The sequence below is a fragment of the Eurosta solidaginis genome, chromosome 2 (genome assembly GCF_040869045.1).
Source record: "Eurosta solidaginis isolate ZX-2024a chromosome 2, ASM4086904v1, whole genome shotgun sequence".
Lineage (NCBI taxonomy): Eukaryota > Metazoa > Arthropoda > Insecta > Diptera > Tephritidae > Eurosta > Eurosta solidaginis.
In genome coordinates, this window is record NC_090320.1 from 220,557,704 (window position 1) to 220,579,835 (window position 22,132).

At 38.0% G+C, this 22,132-nt stretch overlaps 1 protein-coding gene across 1 annotated transcript in view; it reads left to right on the plus strand.

The window, feature by feature from the left end:
- The window catches only part of CadN (Cadherin-N), an 855,435-nt gene that overhangs the window by 88,016 nt on the left and 745,287 nt on the right, over window positions 1-22,132 (plus strand). The window contains exon 2 of the mRNA XM_067767104.1: window positions 12,075-13,933. Coding sequence (XP_067623205.1) covers window positions 12,235-13,933 — 1,699 coding nt within the window. The 5' untranslated portion in view covers window positions 12,075-12,234. The remainder of the gene's footprint in view (window positions 1-12,074; window positions 13,934-22,132) is intronic.

Genomic DNA, 22,132 nt, shown 5'->3' on the forward strand with positions numbered 1-22,132 from the left:
AGAGGTGTTCTATCATTTGTGAAGAGATGGTCTAAAGAATTTAGTGACCCTTATGTAACCAAAGCCCTTTTTACCACATTGGTTAGGCCGATACTAGAATACGGATCAGTAGTCTGGAATCCGCGATATCAAGTTCATGCAGATAGGCTTGAGTCAATACAGAAGCAATTTTCACTTTTTTCTTTAAGGAATTTTCATTGGGACTCTGCATATAATCTTCCACCTTATACTAGTCGGTTAAGGCTTATCAATCTTCCAACTCTCGCTAGCCGTAGAGAAATGCTAGGAGTATTATTTATGGCTAAACTACTGAATGGACTAATTTCTAGCACCTTTCTTTTGAACGAAGTAAACTTCAATATCCCATCACGAGCGTCAAGACATTACAAACCTCTTCTTTTGAGGCAGTGTAGAACTAACTTCGAATTAAATGAACCTTTCCGGTGTTTGTGTTATGATTTTAACTCTCACTCGAATTCATTTGATATAACGGATTCACTTTTTACTATAAGGAAAACTGTCCTATCCTATCTTAACTCGAAACAAAATAAAAATAAAAATAAAAAATAAAAATCTTTATATGCTAAATCCTTAACTTATTTAACAATTTACTATATGTATAATTTTCTACTGTTATGTATATAATACTCAGCTGATGATTTTTATTCTGTAGCTGAGCAGTTTTAGATCTCGACGCTTAACAAACCTCCGCCTATCAACAAATCGGCAAAAACAAAAACAAATCCGTGCGTCATGCGGATGCGCCCCTCGTGTCGGTTGGGCGGGCTTTGGAGGGTATTAATCCGTTGGGTTTATTATTATATGGTTCCAAAGTAGTGGAAGGAGTAGGATCTGCGGTATACTGTGCTGATCCGGAAATAAACAGATCCTACCGCATCCTGCCGGATTACTGTAGCATTTTCCAAGCGGAAATAGTAGCCGTAACCAAAGCAGTAGAAACCCTGGAAGAAAATAGCCCAATCTGCAATCGTGTTAACTTTTATATTGACAGTCATGCAGCAATTAAGGCAATAATCTCGCATACCACAGCATCTAAATGCGTGTTAGAGTATAAGCAGTCCCTGGAGAGAATCGGGACAGGGAGAAGCATATATCTATATTGGGTCCCAGGGCATATGTGAATAGATGGGAATGAAAAAGCGGATGAATTAGCTAAAAAGGGCGCATGCTTGCAGCTTGCTCCGTAGATGTCCCAATTAGACTGAGCGAAATTAGACGAAGAAGAGAGGTGCACATGATCTACCAAGCAGGAAAGGAGTGGGTTCAAGCGCGGGGCTGTAAAGTATCGAAGATTATGTGTAGGTCTTACAACCTTAGACTAACAAAGTTGCTTCTATCATTAAAAAAAGAGGCCTGTAGACTCATGGCGGGTATTCTGACTGGACACTGCCTTCTGGCGTCACATGCATTTAAATTAGGCTTGGTCAGTGATAGCAGATGTAGTAAGTGCGGGTTGGAGGAGGAAACGATCGAGCACGTTCTGTGCTCTTGCCCTGCGCTTGCCAGGCCGACACTCCAGCTATTAGGAGTGATACAGCTGTCAGATCTAGAAGCAGCAAGTGTTCTTAAATCCTAGGAAGCTTCTAGTATTTGCCAAGAGGGCGGAGTTATTTTATAACATAGGTCCTGGTTTTTGATAGGGTTTTTCAGTTTGGTCGTTAAAACAAGCTTCTGATAACACTACGGACTTATTCAGTCTATGTGAGGTCCTCATGGACCGGTCAGTTCAACGTAACCTAACCTTCAGTTAAGAGACTTCAGACCTGTCACAATTTTATTATATGAAGAGATTGTGTAGTGACTTATTTGAAAAATTCTAGTTTCGAGTTTGTCATAAGTCGCTGTTTAATTTTGCCTTTTCGTACAACAGGTGTTTATGTAGAAAAAAAACTAGATATATATGTAAGTACATATATATATACATATTCATTTGCAATAGAAAAGATATGCAGAATTAAGAAAAATTATTTAGTTTTTCTTTTATTAATAGTACTTCAAAGTAGGGTGTGTTTAAATAATAATCTACTGGGAAAAATTGTAACAGCGCAACGCCAGGAAGGACAAGGTGGCAGCTGTTTCGATTATACCTTGGAGATTTCTTCAAAGCCTTTTCTCTCGGGAGTGGGATTTGAACCTGTGATGATCGATGGCATTCTTTTTGCATCTATTTATACTTTCGTACCAACATAGTTTGTATGTCTGTTAGTAACGAAGACTATGCAGTTGTTGTTGGCTATGTTTTCTGTAAACAAGCCCAGTTTTTTAGAAGCACAACAACCAACCATGAATGTCATATTGTTATAATTACTTCTAAGCAGGAGGAAACCAATTCCTGAGGCAACTACTATCGGCTCTTGTTAGGTAAACCCCAAAATATTCAATTAAATATACCCGGGACGTAATGGGCCGGCAACGTGATTCGAGGCGATTGACTATGTTAAATCATCGAGGCCCTAATACTCCCTCTCCAAGTCAAAGCTTTCTTATTTGCATATACAATATCTAGAACATTGAGTTATCACCTGTAGTACATATTTAATTGTGTAAAAAAGGAGTATAGTGAGACATGTCGACCCTACAATCACATGGCCGACCTACACTGCAAAAGATATTTTCACAAATTTATAATAAGTCACTTGTTCCAAACCAAGCAAAACTACTTATAAATGGCTGCTGATAGCTTCCGAGTAAGTTGGAGTGGTCCCATTGTCAACGTGTCTAAGTTCGGGTTTAACCGAACATTATATACTCAGCGTGAGCTTCAATTGTACATTTCATTTCAGATAAATTACTTTTCTACATAACACGTGGCACCGCCCGTTTAAAAAATGTCTCCCATTTCCTCTTACAGTAAAACTTGATAAGTGAAATATCATTGATTCAAAACTATTTTTTGCTAAGTTGTAGCTTATTATTCTAGTCTACGACCCTTTTAAACTTGTTTTATATCTAAGTTGCAGTAGTCTTTAACCGATCCGGTCCAGTTTATAAATATTTTCTGTTATAAGGAAAATATGTGTACACAATTTCATTACGATCCGTTAATTTTTCTTCGAGTTATGGCGCCCGAAACATAGAAAATTGCTTAGCATAAAAGGGGCGGTGTACGCCCATTTTTTAAATTTGAAGTTTTTCCTATTTATTGTTATAAATCCACTTGGGAAATGAAATACAATTGATATAAAGCTCTTCTTTGCAAAGATATAGCTTATTTTATTCGTCCACGACCCTTTTAAAAATATTTTATATAAAAGTGCGCGTGGTCTTTAACCGATTTCGTTAATTTTTCTTTAAGGCATTCCTTATAGTAAAGCCAATCTCTCTGCCGAATTTTGTTACGATAGGTTTAACGACTTTTGATTTATGAGTAATAATATTTGTAAAATTCATTTTATCATAAGTGGGCGGTGCCACGCCCATTTTAATCCATTTTTTCAAATTTTTGTCAAGACTCTCAATATCAGTCCACGCGTCAAATTTTAACATTCTAGGTGTATTATTTACTAAATAATCAGGTTTTTATATATAAATCCGATTTCGCTCAATTTCAATACCAATCTATTCTAGGTCCAGATAAGCTCGCGTACCAAATTTCGTGAAGATATCTCAATATTTAATCAAGTTATCGTGTTAACGAGCAGACGGACGGACGGACGGACATGGCCCAATCAAATTTTGTTTCGATACTGATGATTCTGATATATGAAAGTCTATATCTATCTCGATTCCTTTATATATGTACAACCAACCGTTATCCAATCAAAGTTAATATACTCTGTGTGCAAAGCACGCTGAGTATAAACAAGTAGGGAAGGCTAAGTTCGGGTGTAACCGAACATTACATACTCAGCTGAGAGCTTTGGGGGCAATATAAGGGGAAATCACCATGTAGGAAAAAGAAGCTATGGAAACCTATGGAATGTGTTTGTATGACATGGGTATCAAATAGAAGGTACTGAATTGTATTTTAAAAGGGAGTGGGCTATAGTTCTATAGGTGGACGCCATTTCGGGATATCGCCATAAAGGTGGACCAGGGGTGACTCTAGAATGTGTTTGTACGATATGGGTATCAAATTAAAGGTATTAATGAGAGGTTTAAAAGGGAGTGGCCCTTAATTGCATTTGTGAAGGCGTTTTCGAGATATCGACCAAAATGTGGACCAGGGTGACCCAGATCATCATCTGTCGGGTACCGCTAATTTATTTATATATGTAATACCACGAACAGTATTCCTGCCTAGATTCCAAGGGCTTTTGATTTCGCCCTGCCTAACTTTTTCATTTTATTCTACTTAATATGGAAGGTGTCACACCCATTTTACAAAGTTTTTTCTAAAGTTATATTTGGTGTCAATAAACCAATCCAATTACAATGTTTCATCTCTTTTTATACTCAGTTGAGCAGAGCTCACAGAGTATATTAAGTTTGATTGGATAACGGTTGGTTGTACATATATAAAGGAATCGAGATAGATATAGACTTCCATATATCAAAATAATCAGGATCGAAAAAAAATTTGATTGAGCCATGTCCGTCCGTCAGTCCGTTCACACGATAACTTGAGTAAATTTTGAGGTATCTCGATGAAATTTGGTATGTAGGTTCCTGAGCACTCATCTCAGATCGCTATTTAAAATGAACGATATCGGACTATAACCACGCCCACTTTTTCGATATCGAAAATTTCGAAAAACCGAAAAAGTGCGATAATTCATTACAAAAGACCGATAAAGCGACGAAGCTTGGTAGATGAGTTGAACTTATGACGAAAAATTGAAAATTAGTAAAATTTTGGACAATGGGCGTGGCACCGCCCACTTTTAAAAGAAGGTAATTTAAAACTTTTGCAAGCTGTAATTTGGCAGTCGTTGAAGATATCATGATGAAATTTGGCAGGAACGTTACTTTTATTACTATATGTACGCTTAATAAAAATTAGCAAAATCGGAGAAGGACCACGCCCACTTTTAAAAAAAAATTTTTTTAAAAGTAAAATTTTAACAAAAAATTTAATATCTTTACAGTATATAAGTAAATTATGTCAAGATTCAACTCCAGTTATGATATAGTGCAATAAAATACAAAAATAAAAGAAAATTTAAAAATGGGCGTGGCTCCGCCCTTTTTCATTTAATTTGTCTAGGATACTTTTAACGCCATAAGTCGAACAAAAATTAACCAATCCTTTCGAAATTTGGTAGGGGCATAGATTTTATGGCGTTAAATTTTTTCTGTGAAAATGGGCGAAATCGGTTGATGCCACGCCCAGTTTTTATACACAGTCGTCCGTCTGTCCTTCCGCATGGCCGTTAACACGATAACTTGAGCAAAAATCGATATACCTTTACTAAACTCAGTTCACGTACTTATCTGAACTCACTTTATCTTGTTATGAAAAATTAACGAAATCCGACTATGACCACGCCCACTTTTTCCATATCGAAAATTACGAAAAATGAAAAAAATGCCATAATTCTATACCAAATACGAAAAAAGGGATGAAATATGGTAAGGTAATTGGATTGTTTTATTGACGCGAAATATAACTTTAGAAAAAACTTTATAAAATGATTGTGACACCTACCATATTAAGTAGAAGAAAATGAAAAAGTTCTGCAGGGCGAAATAAAAAACCCTTAAAATCTTGGCAGGTATTACATATATAAATAAATTAGCGGTATCCAACAGATGAAGTTCTGGGTCACCCTGGTCCACATTTTGGTCGATATCTGGAAAACGCCTTCACATATACAACTACCACCACTCCCTTTTAAAACTCTCATTAATACCTTTAATTTGATACCCATATCGTACAAACTCATTCTAGAGTCACCCCTGGTCCAGAAAGGCCCACTCCCTCTTAAAATACTCATTAACTCCTTTCGTTTGATACCCATATTGCACAAACGAATTCTAGGGTCAACCCTGGTCCACCTTTATGGCGATATCTCGAAACGGCGTCCACCTATGGAACTAAGGATTACTCCGTTTTAAAACACTCATTAACACCTTTCATTTGATACCCATATCGTACAAACGCATTCTAGAGTCACACCTGGTCCATCTTTGTGGCGATATCTTGAAAAGGCGAACACCTATAAAACGAAGGCCCACTCCCTTTTAAAAATACTCATTAGCACCTTTCATTTGATACCCATATCGTACAAACAAAGTCTAGAGTCACCCCTGGTCCACCTTTATTGCGATACCTCGACAATGCGTCCACCTATAGAACTAAGGCCCACTCCCTCTTAAAATACTCATTAACTCCTTTCGTTTGATACCCATATTGCACAAACGAATTCTAGAGTCACCCCTGGCCCACCTTTATGGCGATATCTCGAAACGGCGTCCACCTATAGAACTAAGGCCCACTCCCTTTTAAAATACTCATTAACACCTTTCGTTTGATGTCCATATTGTGCAAACAAATTCTAGGGTCACCCGTGGTCCACCTTTATGGCGATATCTCGAAACGGCATCCACCTATGGAACTAAGGATTAGTCCCTTTTAAAATGCTCATTAACACCTTTCATTTGATACCCATATCGTACAAACGCATTCTAGAGTCAACCCTGATCCACCTTTATGGCTATATCCCTAAATAGCGTCCACCTATAGAACTATGGCCCACTCCCTCATAAAATACTCTTTAATGCCTTTCATTTGATACACATGTCATACAAACACATTCCAGGGTTTCCCTCGGTTCATTTTCCTACATGGTTATTTTCCCTTATGTTGTCACCATAGCTCTCAACTGAGTATGTAATGTTCGGTTACACCCGAACTTAACCTTCCTTACTTGTTCATATTTGGTATAGAATTATGGCATTTTTCATTTTCGTAATTTCCGATATCGAAAAAGTGGGCGTGGTCATAGCCGGATTACGGCCATATTTATACCAAGATAAAGTGAATTCAGATAAGTACGCGAACTGAGTTTAGTAAAGATATATCGATTTTTGCTCAAGTTATCGTGTTAACGGCCGAACGGAAGGACAGACGGTCGACTGTGTATAAAAACTGGGCATGGCTTCACCCGATTTCGCCCATTTTCACAGAAAACAGTTATCGTCATAGAATCTATGCCCCTACCAAATTTCACAAGGATTGGTAAATTTCTGTTCGACTTATGGCATTAAAAGTATTCTAGACAAATTAAATTAAAAAGGGCGGAGCCACGCCCATTTTGAAATTTTCTTTTATTTTTGTATTTTGTTGCACCATATTATCGCTGCTGTTCAATGTTGACATAATTTACTTATATACTCTAAAGGTATTAAATTTTTTGTTAAAATTTGACTTTTAAAAAAATTTTTTTTAAAAAGTGGGCGTGTTCGTCATCCGATTTGCTAATTTTTACTTAGCTCACATATAGGAATAGCAGTAACGCTCTTGCCAAATTTCATCATGATATCTTCAACGACTGCCAAATTACAGCTTGCAAAACTTTCAAATTACCTTCTTTCAAGAGTGGGCGGCGCCACGCCCATTGCCCAAAATTTTACTAATTTTCTATTATACGTCATAAAGTCAACCCACCTACCTAGTTTCATCGCTTTATCCGTCTTTGGTAATGAATTATCGCACTTTTTCGGTTTTTCGAAATTTTCGATATCTAAAAAGTAGGCGTGGTTATGGTCCGATTTCGTTCATTTTAAATAACGCTCTGAGATGAGTACCCAGAAACCTACATACCAAATTTCATCAAGATACCTCAAAATTTACTCAAGTTATCGTGTTTACGGATGGGCGGACGGACGGACGGACATGACTAAATAAATTTCTTTAGAAGTCTATATCTATCTCCATTAGTTTATGCCGTTACGGATTACCGCTATGCGAACAAAGTTAATATACTCTGTGAGCTCTGCTCAGCTGAGTATAAAAAAGAAATAACAAACATATAAATATGTAAATGATAATCAATTTGTAAAAATTAACATAGACACAATCACATCGCCCACATTACTTTGTAACATAAGTAAGTTATATGTATTTCCTATGAAATAATTGCTAGTCAGTTTAGCAGTGGAAATTTACCGGCAGCTATAAAAAGCCCAAAAGCTATTGTTTACAAGCTCATTTAAAAATCATTTAACAAGTGGGATGTGCCACATCTGCAGCGGGAGCAACAGCTACATGGTGGCCCGCTATTTATGGACCATTGACTGAAGTACAACAAATGATTTTCAAATCCATAAACAATAATGTACATCTCTGTGTTACATGCTTAAATTTATAGAATTTAGAGCAACAACAAAACGCTGCAAGCAACGAAAAAAAAACAGCCGTCGGATCGTTTTTACAAATTGTCAATTAATCGGAAAAATTTATGATATTTTGAATAATGTCCCTATGTATGTATGTACATATGAATATAAATATTACACTACAGTATTAGGGGGATTCGCTTTGTCGCGCAAGGTGCACGGATTGCACGGTTTGCTCATGTATTGCAACAAAATATGCTAGACTACGAGATCACCGCCATCATTAGAAAGCGTAAAATATTTGGCATTGAAAATAACGAAATACGAAGGAGGCTCGTCAAATTAATTGCTAAAGATTTTGGAGAGAGAAATAAAAGGATTGAAGCAGCGTTGCATTTTAATATCCTACTATTCCTTGCACTAAAATATTGCATAGAATTTTTTAAGTGTATTTTTTTTGATTTCACAATCCTGGGCAACAAATTTCGATCACGAATTGAAATAGGTCTAAGCTAGGAGGGGTGATCATGCAGAATAAGCCTTGAACAAAATATCTCGGAATCATTGTAGACAGCAAGTTTTAATGTGCAATACGATGATTCTGAATAAATAGAAGAAGTAGGATCTGCGGTTTACTTCACTGATCCCCGAGTAAATAGATCTTACAAGCTGTCAAGTCACGGTAGTGTTTTTCAGGCGGAAGTTGTAGCCGTTACTAAAGCAGTGGAAACAATTCCGTCAAAAAGCTTAAACTGGAGATGCGTCAATTTTTACACTGTCAGCCGAGCAAGGCAACAATCTTTCATGGCACAATACCTAAAAGCGTTTTAGAGTGTGCAAACAACCCCTGGAAAAAATCGATATTTGGAGAAATATACATCTATGTTGGTTCCCTGTGCATATGGGAATAGATAGAAATGAAAAAGCGGATGAGCTAGCTGAACAGAGCAAATATTCGACCAAGCAGGAAAGGCGTGAGACCAAGTGCAGGACTGCAAATTGTCGAAGATATCGTAACTTGAATTAGCAAGGAGCGTAGGTCATAAAAAAGCTTCTAGTATTCTAGTATTTGCCAAAAGGATGGAGTTATTTTACTACATAGGTCCTAGTTTTCGATCGAACTTTCCAGTTTGGTGGCCAACCCACTTCTGGTAACCCCACGTAGTCATTGAGCCTATTTTTGTTAAACTGATTTTTGACAACATAACGGTGTGCTAAGCAGTTGCTGGCAGTGTTTGTGGAAAAGCATTTCTATAAGGAAATTAACCTTCACTATTCCACTTCTTCTCACAAACAATTAAATGCATATAATTAAAAACGAAAAAAAAGAATATGTTTACTCAATGCCCTGGTACACATAAACTCCCACTTACGTTGCGTTCATTGCCATTCATTGTGTGGGTGGTGCTAATGACGTTTTAATTATACTGGAAATTTTTGTGACACTTCGGTCGCTTCTCAATTGGAATTTATCGATTTACACCAATTTTATTGATTTGAGAATAATTATCAGAATATTTAACTATGTATGTTTGTCAGACGCAGTTGTGTGGTGTGATTAGGTATCATACCGAAGAGCTCGTGCTTATATCCTGAGGCAAGCAACTCTGCAGTGGTTCGTTTGTATTTCTGTCATCAGAAACGATTTATTTGTGGTAGCCAAGGCAAATTCAGTACCATACAGTGTTATCCCATCAGCTGATTGCTTTTTCTTAATATTTTCCATAAACATCAACTTTCATTCCTAAGGGGAAGAGTTATCATGTCTATCCCAAGGATTTCAAACTTATCAATCTCTCCGTGTTCCGGCTAAAAGCGCTGTAGCGCCTATTTATACGGAGTAAAAGGCTGGTCTACGAAAACAGCCCTCCATTCAGTTGCTAAACTGATAGAATTGTGAGTCGAGCGCAAAGAGCTCGGACTGGGTGCTTTTCTCGATATCGAAAGGACTTTCAAAAATGTCCTGCCGATTGCTGTCGGTAGGACTTTAACAGGATTGGGAATCGAATCTTCTCTGACCGTATTTAACAGTAGACTTTTGGACGGCATAATTAAAAAATAAAATAAATAAAAGTAAGGCGAGATAACCTCCGAAGATATCTAAGGCCGAGCTTCTCTTCCAATTTGCGTCGTGCTCCTCTTGATTTTCCCTACAAATTGGCCGGACGGGACCTACATGTTTTATGCCGAGTCCTAGCGGCATCTGCAAGGCAGATTAGTTTTCAATGAGAGCTTTTCATGGCAGAAATACAACCGGAGCGCTTGCCAAACACTGCCGAGGGGCGACCCCGCTTAGAAAAATTTTATTCTAATTGAAAAACCTTATTTCTAAAATTTTGATGTTGCTCTGCCCGGGTGTGAACCCAGGGCATACGGTGTGGTAGGCGGAGCACGCTACCATCACACCACGGTGGCCGCCAACAGACGGCATAATTACCACAGCGGAAGGCTCAGGGACTCTCAGAAGGGTAAGAAAGTGTACGCCGACGGGGGGATTTTTCCTCCCTCGTCTCGGACGTGGTCATAAACGAACTACTATAAAACCTCGAATTCAAAGGCTGCTAAGTAGCGGCCTATGCTGGCGATCTAGCAATCCTTGTCGGGAATATCCGGGTACGTAGAGGGATCTCCGCATGGTGGCTAGGTGGTACAAGATATATGCTCTCAGACCACCCACCATAGGCGAAGTGGGTTTAGACCTATTTAATAGAGTTAAGTACCTTGGCATTATACTTGACAATAAGCTGTCAAAGATAGCCAGGAAAGCCTCAGCCGCCTTATACTGTTGCTTGAAGAGCCATTAGAAAACGCTGACAGATCTTTACAAAGGTAGCTAGGCTGCCTGACCACTGTACTGTTTTCCAAGCGAAAGTCCCCGCTATTAAGGTTGTGATGGACTGGATGCTGTGCAGTGTGTTAGAGAGAGTGCCTTAAATCTCTCGTGGTCTAGAAAGCTCCTTTTCTATAAAGGATCTTTGAGTGCGAGTTTGTAGGTGTGAGTAGGGGGCGAATGCTAGATGAGGCTTTAGTACACCGCTTGCCACTTGCAATATCCTCCTTAAAAGGTTGGCCTTCAGTCAACAAAGCAAGCGCTGTGCCGACGCCACTTCTTGCCGGCTCTCAAAATCCTTCTGCAGGTTGTGGATAACAAACTCCCTGCGACATTACCAGGTTGCGGCTGAGTATTCTGGAAAATCCTAATTGTGTTACTTTCATGGAAGACGATGAAGTAGATCCACCCAATCACTTCATGCTTAACTGCCTACAATTTTGTAAGAAAAATGCGTAAATATTTCAGTAGAGATCTATACGAAATGTCTGAGGAAGATTTGGGGATCGCTGCTTGTTTTATCAGAAAGTGTAATTTTGCCATGCAACTATTCAATTAACTAAAAGATGTCAGTGGCTCATATGATATCAGCACTGACCACGTTGAAGTGAGCTGCTTCCAGCTAGTTGAAGCAGCGGGCACCCAACCTAACCTAACCTAACCTACTAAAGTTAGGGGGTTACGAATCTATACATAAACCGTCATTGTAAATAGAAAGGGAAAAAATTCGCTAGCTATGTTCTGTTTTGTTCGGTCAGTAACAGAGGGAGAATAGAGGTCTCAATTCCTTGATAAAAGATCGGATGGCGATTGTCATGTTATAAGAGGCTGAGAATCTTTCTGCGGCTCAGCATTAATTATTTGCGGTACTGATTCTCAGAAAAGGTCAACAGATGTACACATTTTCCGTTGATTATATTTAGTTATTCAAATATGCTTACATATATAACTTGTGTGATTATATGCGTCTAACTCCATTTTTTCTTCCTGTTTCTCTTTTCAGTTTAAACCAAAATGCAGTGATTCCAAAAAAAAAATTAACAAACACTTAAGGTCCTTTGTGATATTACTACTTCCAACAAAGTGCAATCGACAGTGTTATTTTCGGGCATAAATTTCGTTATCTAGGACCAGTGCAATAAATTTGTAACACGCTTGCCACAATGGCAGCGCGTTACTTAATCGAGCCGCAGCAGGGGTGTTCGTTTTTTAATAACAATAAAACGTGTGATACTCCTACGTTAGCCCCAGTGAAACCGATTACTTCGTCAAATCGTTCGTTTAGTCTCGCGTCGTATATCTTCCCTACGCGTTCGTTAAATCGTATTTACATGTACAGCATTGGCATTTGCATACTACTCATATGCGCCTACGAAACTCAAGCGCAGATAACCCATACTTCTTCCTCAAATAATGTAGAACAAACGAGTCGAACGGATGGCATTTCAGCAGTCAACGCTGCACGTATGTTGGCTGGCAGTGGCGGTTCGGCTGGCAGTGAGTATTCACTTGTTCTACCGCATGATACCTATCCAGGATTTAGTATTAAAAAGTTCAAAACTGTACCCGTAAATGAGTCTGCTGCAATAAAACATCCAGCCGCTGTAACCATAATGGGTGCTTATCATATGCTCGCCGGTGATTATTCGAAATATTTTACTGTGCTCGAAGATGGTGTCGTTATGACCACATCCGATATTTCACCACTAGTCAATCGTCCAGTGAAAATAGTTGTGGTCGAAGAGACACCTAACGCCACGAATACTCACAATTTACAATTATTTGTTATGCATCGTAGCGATATGTTACGTTTCCCTGGCGCTATGTTAGATGTAAGCGGTGAAGTGCGTGAAAATCGTCCAGCAGGTACTCGCGTACGTGGCATACCACTAATGCAGGCACTAAGTGGTGACGCGGCATTGGAATCGGGTGCTGGTGAACCTAAGAAAGTGCGTTACACCATTATCGATGGTAATCCGGATCAGGCATTTGCTTTGCAAACGCGCAAATCAGATAAGAATAGTGCGATAAGTGTTGACTCCATTGTCGTGGATACGAATGGTGAAAATGGTGTATGGTTAGTCACAAATCGACCATTGGATCGTGAGATGAAATCACACTATGATCTCTCCGTACAGGCATCTGATGTTGATGGGCTCGATAGAACTGTCTCGAAAATTGTTGTCACTGTGTTGGATGAAAATGATAACCGTCCTATATTTAAAACGACTGAATACAAATTTGCCATTGCCGGCCAGAAATCCACTGGGCTCGAGGGTAACACAACCACTACATGGAAACGTTTTAGTATACTTGGTAAAGTTGAAGCTACCGATGCGGATGGTGATAAGATTGCCTATCGTTTATCAGCGCCCAGCAATATTGTTATAATTGTTCCACAAACTGGTGAAATTATGTTGGCCAATCAACCGCAAACACCTGAGCTATTGATCGAGGTAGAGGCGCACGATTTACGTTATCCCAGTTTGGTAAGCAAACAGCCAGCTAAAGTTTTGCTTGAGTTCCTATCACCTGAGCCGGTCTCATTTATTATGCAACATTTGTATCATGATGCCGTCAATGAACATTCACATCATCGAGAAAAACGTCGGGTAACGCGCGCGGTACGTCCGACAAAACGTATTGAATTTACTGAAGCCGATGGCGATACTGAGGGAAAATCTGTCTTCCAATTGGAAAAAGAGACCGATAAGGAAACGTTTAAAATACGTGATGATAATCCATGGGTAACGGTTGAAACAAATGGCGCGGTGCGCGTTAAGAAGAAGTGGGATTATGAAGAATTGGGTCCAGAAAAGACCATCGATTTTTGGGTGATCATAACAAATACCGGACAACATGGTGAGTAATGAATTTCTGTGATATATTTTTAGTAGTCAAGCGGCGGGGAAACACAATTTATTTTTTGGCGAAGACTGCAAGTATTTTTTATTAAGATGAAGTAAAAAGACCAATTATACCCATTAGAAACCCTCAGCAAATATTTCTATGTTCATTATGGGGGTCCTTATAAATCAAATAACCAAATTTTTCGAGTCTCTTCCCTTCAGATAGTAATACCTAGTTCAAAACTATCACATATACACACATTAAAGTTGAGATTTCTCCATGAAGACTCGAAAAATTTAAATAATTTGTAATACTCAAAAGCGATCAAACTTTTAGTGTCGATACGAGAAATAAGTTTCCGGAACGTTAAGAAACGAAGAGAAGGCGTCGCATATTGTGTAAAGTTCAGATATTAATATATTGAGAACTAATAGTGTAATCTATACTTGGATCCCTGTACAACCTGCTTTAACCGTTTTTTAAATGGGATCCCTGTGCGGCTCTCTTACTGTTAGTCATAGAATATAAAAAAACTGCAAAATAACAGATTTGCGTCAACATTTGAATGTGGGCTATTGACGTGAAAGAGATTTCTGCGGCAACATGTTCATAGGAACAAAGTAGTGAGCGCCGTGAGCATGAGTTTCTTTTTAAATTTAGCTGATGCGTTTGCTGTTTTCGCTGTCAAAATGACAAATGTAATTAGTTTTTTTTACAGAAAAATTAGTTAGATATTTGACAGTCCGAATTTCATCAAATCAATCAGGGGCGGATCCAGCACGATTTCGAAGGGGGCGGGGGGGGGGGGCGATTAGGACGTTCTTATAGATTATACATACATAAAAGCTAAAAATTTTAAAACTGTATATATAATTAAAACAAACTTATAATTTTCATAAGTTCCAGATCAGAGCGGGGGGCGATTTCCTCCCCCCTGGATACGCCACTGGTTGAGACCAATCTGTACTTCTTACAGAAAATTATTAAATTAAGAACAACATTTTCTCTACTGTTGAAGTGACTTCACAAATTTGTTCTCTTGACAAAAAAGTCAGTTGAATTAACAATAAATTATCAGCTTTAGCAGAAGTCTGTTAGTTTAAGAACAACAACCTCGATTTGTTGATTTTACTAGCATAATTCATTTCTGTGATTTATTTGGAAAAGTTAACATTTTTAAAACTGAGCGAAACTTTTGTTTGAATATTTTTAAACGTCCTTTATTTGATCTACTGCAGAGAACCGGAAAATAGCAGTTGCTACTTTTATCAAATTTCGTGAATTAAACTTTATTTTTAATTTTTCTCAACTAAAATCAAGCAAACCAAATATAAACCAATTTGGAAAATTTTTTATGGATTTTGTAAACGACCACGAATCTCAAAAACGTTTTGAAAACAATTCTAAAATTCGAGAACATTTCACGCAAATTTCGAATTTTTATTTAGAGTTTTATGAATCTTTTACGATATTCAGTTTTATACCTCAATCAATTTTAGTCTCAAAAAGTACAAGTATAATTCTCTCGAAATTCTCAAAAATTTTAGAATAGTTTTTTTCCAAAGGTTGCTTCAGATTTTCTTCCATATAAAAATTTTATTACTATGCGCCCTTCATATGGAAGAAAATATAATAAAAACGTTCGGAAAATAATTTTCAAAAATTAAATCTAATTTTGAGGGACTCATACTTGTATTTTACGAAAATGAAATTAATTGGGCTACGAAACTGCATTTTGAAAATAATTTATAAGACTCTAAATAAGATGTTAAAAATTTTCTCAAATTTTAGAGTTATTTCGAAAACATTTTTGAGATTGGTGATCAAAAATTTGTGATATATTTTTTTAAATTATCAACTGCTATTTTCGTGCTCGCTGTACAAAGTACTTACATTCTTGTGTTTTTGTATATTTACTTTATGTACATAAGACATTACAATATGCTCCACCCAAGTTGTTTTCAAAGAAATTTTCTTTTTAATTGCTTTTAAGTGCTGGTGTAACATATGTTTGAACACTCTTGCGTATGTACTTGATTGTTTTTGTTGTTTTTATACTCAGTTGAGCAGAGCTCACAGAGTATATTAACTTTGATTGGATAACGGTTGGTTGTACAGGTATAAAGGAATCGAGATAGATATAGACTTCCAAATATCAAAATCATCAGTATGGAAAAAAAATTCGATTGAGCCATGTCCGTCCGTCCGTCCGTCTGTCCGTTAACACGATAAATTGAGTAAATTTTGAGGTATCTTGATGAAATTTGGTATGTATGTTCCTGGGCACTCATCTCAGACCTCTATTTAAAATGAACGATATCGGACAATAACCCAGCCCACTTTTTCGATATCGAAAATTTCGAAAAATCGAAAAAGTGCGATAATTCATTACCAAATACGGGTTAAGCGATGAAACTTGGTAGGTGAGTTGAACTTATGACGAAGAAAAGAAAACTAGTAAAATTTTGGACAATGGGCGTGGCACCGCCCACTTTTAAAAGAATGTAATTTAGAAGTTTTGCAAGCTGTAATTTGGCAGTCGTTGAAGATATCATGATGAAATTTGGGAGGAAAGTTACTATTATTACTATATGTCTGCTTAATAAAAATTAGCAAAATCGGAGAACGACCACGACCACTTTTTAAAAAAAAATTTTTTTAATTCAAATTTTAACAGAAAAGTTAATATCTTTACAGTATATAAGTAAATTACGTCAACATTCAACTCCAGTAATGATATGGTGCAACAAAATGCAAAAATAAAAGAAAATTTCAAAAAGGGCGTGGCTCCGCCCTTTTTCGTTTAATTTGTCTAGGATACTTTTAATGCCATAAGTCGAGCGAAAATTTACCAAGCCTTGTGAAATTTGGTAGAGGCTTAGATTCTAGGACGGTAACTGTTTTCTGTGAAAAACGGCGAAATCGGTTGAAGCCACGCCCAGTTTTTATACACAGTCTCCCGTCTGTCCTTCCGCTCGGCCGTTAACACTATAATTTGAGCAAAAATCGATATATCTTTACTAAACTCAGTTCACGTACTTATCTGAACTCACTTTGTATTGGTGTAAAAATTGGCCGAAATCCGACTATGACCACGCCCACTTTTTCGATATCGAAAATTACGAAAACTGAAAAAAATGCCATAATTATATACCAAATACGAAAAAAGGGATGAAACATTGTAATTGTATTGGTCTGTTGACGCAAGATATAACTTTAGAAAAAAACTTGGTAAAATGGCTGTGACACCTACCATATTAAGTAGAAGAAAATGAAAAAGTTTTGCAGGGTGAAATCAAAAGCCCTTGTAATCTTGGAAGGAATACTGTTCGTGGTATTACATATATAAATAAATTAGCGGTACCCGACAGATGATGTTCTGGATCACCCTGGTCCACATTTTGGTCGAAATCTCGAAAACGCCTTCACATATAAAACTAAGGGCCACTCCCTTTTAAAACCCTCATTAATACCTTTAATTTGATACCCATATCGTACAAACACATTCTAGAGTCACCCTGGTCCACGTTTATGGCGATATCTCGAAAAGGCGTCCACCTATAGAACTAAGGCCCACGCCCTTTTAAAATATTCATTAACACCTTTCATTTGATACCCATATCGTACAAACAGATTTTAGAGTCACCCCTGGTCCACCTTTATGGCGATATCTCGAAAAGGCGTCCACCTATAGAACTAAGGCCCACGCCCTTTTAAAATACTCATTAACACTTTCAGTTGATACCCATATCGTACAAACAAATTCTAGAGTCCCCCTGGTCCACCTTTACGGCTATATCTCGAAAAGGCGTCCACATATAGAACTAAGGCCCACTCCTTTTTAAAATATTCATTAACACCTTTCATTTGATACCCATATCGTACAAAAAAATTCTAGAGTCACCCCTGGCCCACATTTATGGCATCCACCTATAGAACTAAGGCCCACTCCCTTTTAAAATACTCATTAACACCTTTCATTTGATACCCATATCGTACAAACAAATTCTAGAGTCACCCCTGGTCCACCTTTATGGCGACATCTCGAAAAGGCGTTCACCTATAGAACTAAGGCCCACGCCCTTTTAAAATACTCATTAACACTTTCATTTGATACCCATATCGTACAAACAAATTCTAGAGTCCCCCTGGTCCACCTTTATGGCTATATCTCGAAAAGGCGTCCACATATAGAACTAAGGCCCACTCCTTTTTAAAATATTCATTAACACCTTTCATTTGATACCCATATCGTACAAAAAAATTCTAAAGTCACCCCTGGCCCATATTTATGGCATCCACCTATAGAACTAAGGCCCACTCCCTTTTAAAATACTCATTAACACCTTTCATTTTATACCCATATCGTACAAACAAATTCTAGAGTCACCCCTGGTCCACCTTTATGGCGATATCTCGAAAAGGCGTCCACCTATAGAACTAAGGCCCACACCCTTTTAAAATATTCATTAACACCTTTCATTTGATACCCATATCGTACAAACAAATTCTAGAGTCACCCCTGGTCCACCTTTCTGGCGATATCCCGAAAAGGCGTCCACCTATAGAACTAAGGCCCACGCCCTTTTAAAATACTCATTAACACCTTTCATTTGATACCTATATCGTACAAACACATTCTAGAGTCACCCCTGGTCCACGTTTATGGCGATATCTCGAAAAGGCGTCCACCTATAGAACTAAGGCCCACGCCCTTTTAAAATATTCATTAACACCTTTCATTTGATACCCATATCGTACAAACACATTTTAGAGTCACCCCTGGTCCACCTTTATGGCGATATCTCGAAAAGGCGTCCACCTATAGAACTAAGGCCCACGCCCTTTTAAAATACTCATTAACACCTTTCATTTGATACCCATATCGTACAAACAAATTCTAGAGTCACCCCTGGTCCACCTTTATGGCTATATCTCGAAAAGGCGTCCACATATAGAACTAAGGCCCACTCCTTTTTAAAATATTCATTAACACCTTTCATTTGATACCCATATCGTACAAGAAAAATTCTAGAGTCACCCCTGGCCCACATTTATGGCATCCACCTATAGAACTAAGGCCCACTCCCTTTTAAAATACTCATTAACACCTTTCATTTGATACCCATATCGTACAAACAAATTCTAGAGTCACCCCTGGTCCACCTTTCTGGCAATATCTCGAAAAGGCGTCCACCTATAGAACTATGGCCCTCTCCCTCATAAAATACTCTTTAATGCCTTTCATTTGATACACATGTCATACAAACACATTCCAGGGTTACCCTAGGTTCTTTTTACAACATGGTGATTTTCCCTTACTTTGTCTCCACAGCTCTCAACTGAGTATGTAATGTTCGGTTACACCCGAACTTAGCCTTCCTTACTTGTTTTTTATTAAATTTCTTCTTCTTGCAACTTCGTTTATTTTGCTCCAATAATAATTATTGTTGCTCGTTATTGTTGTTTTAAAATATATATACAATACAAATTTGGATCTGGGGCTGTCACTGAAATTGCCTCTTGATAAACATACTTGTTTGCACTGTCATAAATATTTAAAATTAAGCGCTGTGAAATTACTCATAAAAAATTTAGAGGGTGCGAAAATGCATATAATTCATACCAGCACAGTTATGTAAATATTTTTTCTACAATCTTCTTCTTAATATATAAAAAACACGTGTCACACAATTCCGGCCAATGGACTCCTAAACTACTGAACCGATTTTGAATTTGTTTTGCACCCCGTGTGTAGTTTGATCTAACTTGAAATATAGGATAGGCGACTGGGTGACTAGGGTCTCGAGATATAGGCCAAAACGTGAATCCGGGTACCCGTAGAATGTGTTTATAGAATATGGATATCAAATGAAAGCTGTTGATGAGTGCTTCAGTAGAGGGTAATTTTCATACCCCTGGGTGACCAGGGTCTCGAGATATAGGCCAAAATGTGGACCTGGGTACCCCTAGAATGTGTGTATAAAATATGGATATCAAATGAAAGCTGTTGATGGGTGCTTTAGTAGAGGGTAATTTTCATACCCCTGGGTGACTATGGTCTCGAGATATAGGCCAAAACGTGGACCCGAGTACCCCTAGAATGTGTTTATAGAATTTGGATATCAAATGAAAACTGCGTATGAGTGCTTTAGCAGAGGGTAATTTTCATACCCCTGGGTGACTAGGGTCTCGAGATATAGGCCAAAACGTGGGCCAGTGAATGCCTAGACAGTTTTTATACAATATGGATATCAAATGAAAGCTGCTTATGAGTGCTTTAGTACAGAGTAATATATTATCCAGAGACGGACTGGGACTGGGATTAGAACCAGGACTGGGACTGAGACTCGGAGTGGGACTGGGACTGGGACTGGAATAAAATACATACCACCCTCTGGGACAGGCAACAAGGGATGCAGAAGAATGAGAAGGAATTGAGAGCAGAGAAAAGAGAGAAGGAGAAGGAGACTGAGTCAGAGATAGAATGAGAGGAAGATGGAGATTGAAGAAGCGAAAAATACGGAGGGAGATGTGAATACAAAGATTTTGAAAAAGTGTAGAGCGGCGAGGACAGAGTTAGACGGAAAAAGCTTATTAAAATGTATGCAGATAGGCCAAATTTAGGGCAGGACAACTTCTGCCGGGTCTTCCAGTATTCATATATAAATTAATGCTACATCCGTTGCACACGCTTAATCCTGTCGGAAGGTGAAAATTAGAATGGGTTGCAAATATAGGAAGTGTATTCTAGCTTCGATCGAACAAGGCAATTATAAGGGGATTTCCTTGTGTAGGGATCTTTAAAATATTTTGTATATCAATTTATAAATACTAAATTGTAGTAAGCTTTTGGAATTACAAAGTTCACGAGATAAACAAAGGTGAACCCAGAGTAAAAAAAACCCAAGGTCAGAGAATACTTCGAATGTGTACAGCTGATTATTTAGAATCTACTAACTTGAATTGATTCTATTTTGAGTTTTCGACAGGGTCATATGAAAACATTTATTGAAATTAAGAGCCGGTTTATTTCTAACACTCCACTCAGAATGATTTTTGAGGTCAATTTGTAGCCGAAAAACGTCAGACAAGCAAGTAACTTTGCTAAAGAATTTCAAATCGTCAGCATAGAGTAAAAATTGTGCATGATCGAAACAAGACCTAATATCCTTTATAAACAGAACAAATAAGAACAGGCCAAGAATACTGCCTTGAAGCACTACGGAGGTGGCCACAAAAGAGGAGGATTTCGGGTACCGATTTCTACAAACGCTAATCTGTTGGGGAGGTATGAGCTCAACCACGTATGGAGACCCGAATGGAATCCTAAACGACCAAGCTTATATAATAGTGCATTGTGTGAGACTGTATCAAAGGCTTTCGAGAAATCGGTATAGATGGTGTCCACCTGAAGTCCACTCTTAAAGGCTGTTATACAACTCTCAGTTAACAAAGCAAGGTTGGTAGCTGTGGAGCGACCACGGACGAAACCATGTTGATTTGGATCAATTATTTCTTTAACAGCGAAGACTATTTTATCCTTCACAATTTTCTGGAAAATTTTTGGAAACGTAGTTAGTTTAGATATTGGTCGGTAATTTCTGGCATCATGTTTATTACCAGATTTGTGAATAGGCGTAATTGAGGCCACCTTCCACTTATCAATGAAAACACCAGCGGAGAAGGAGAGGTTAATTATTCGGCAGGTTCGGGCGGAGATTCGGCAAGAGATGAACTACACTTCTTAAAAGAAGCGATGTTTGAAAGTTGCTTCGTGGATAGATCGTAGAAATCGCATACATAGCATAGACATTGCTTGAAACCTAGGCTTGGTCTTACTTCATTTAGTGCATAAAATCTGCATTGTACCTATCTTTGCCCGAAATAATATGTATACAAGCGTTAAATTAAAGTATTTTTGTAAAAGCATAAATAAATAAATAAAGCGTAAATGCCATCCTTAAAAGCAAACGCTGCATAGATCTTAGATTTAGTCATATGTTCATAAGGTTGTAAGATCTGCACATAATCTTCGACACTTTACAGCCCCGCGCTAGAACCCACGCCTTTCCTGCTTGGCCGATCATATGTACATCTCACCTTCGCTTAATTTCGCCCAGTCTAATTGGAACGTCTACGGAGCAAACTTCAAAGGATGCGCCCTTTTTAGCTAATTCATCCGCTTTTTCATTCCCATCTATTCCCATA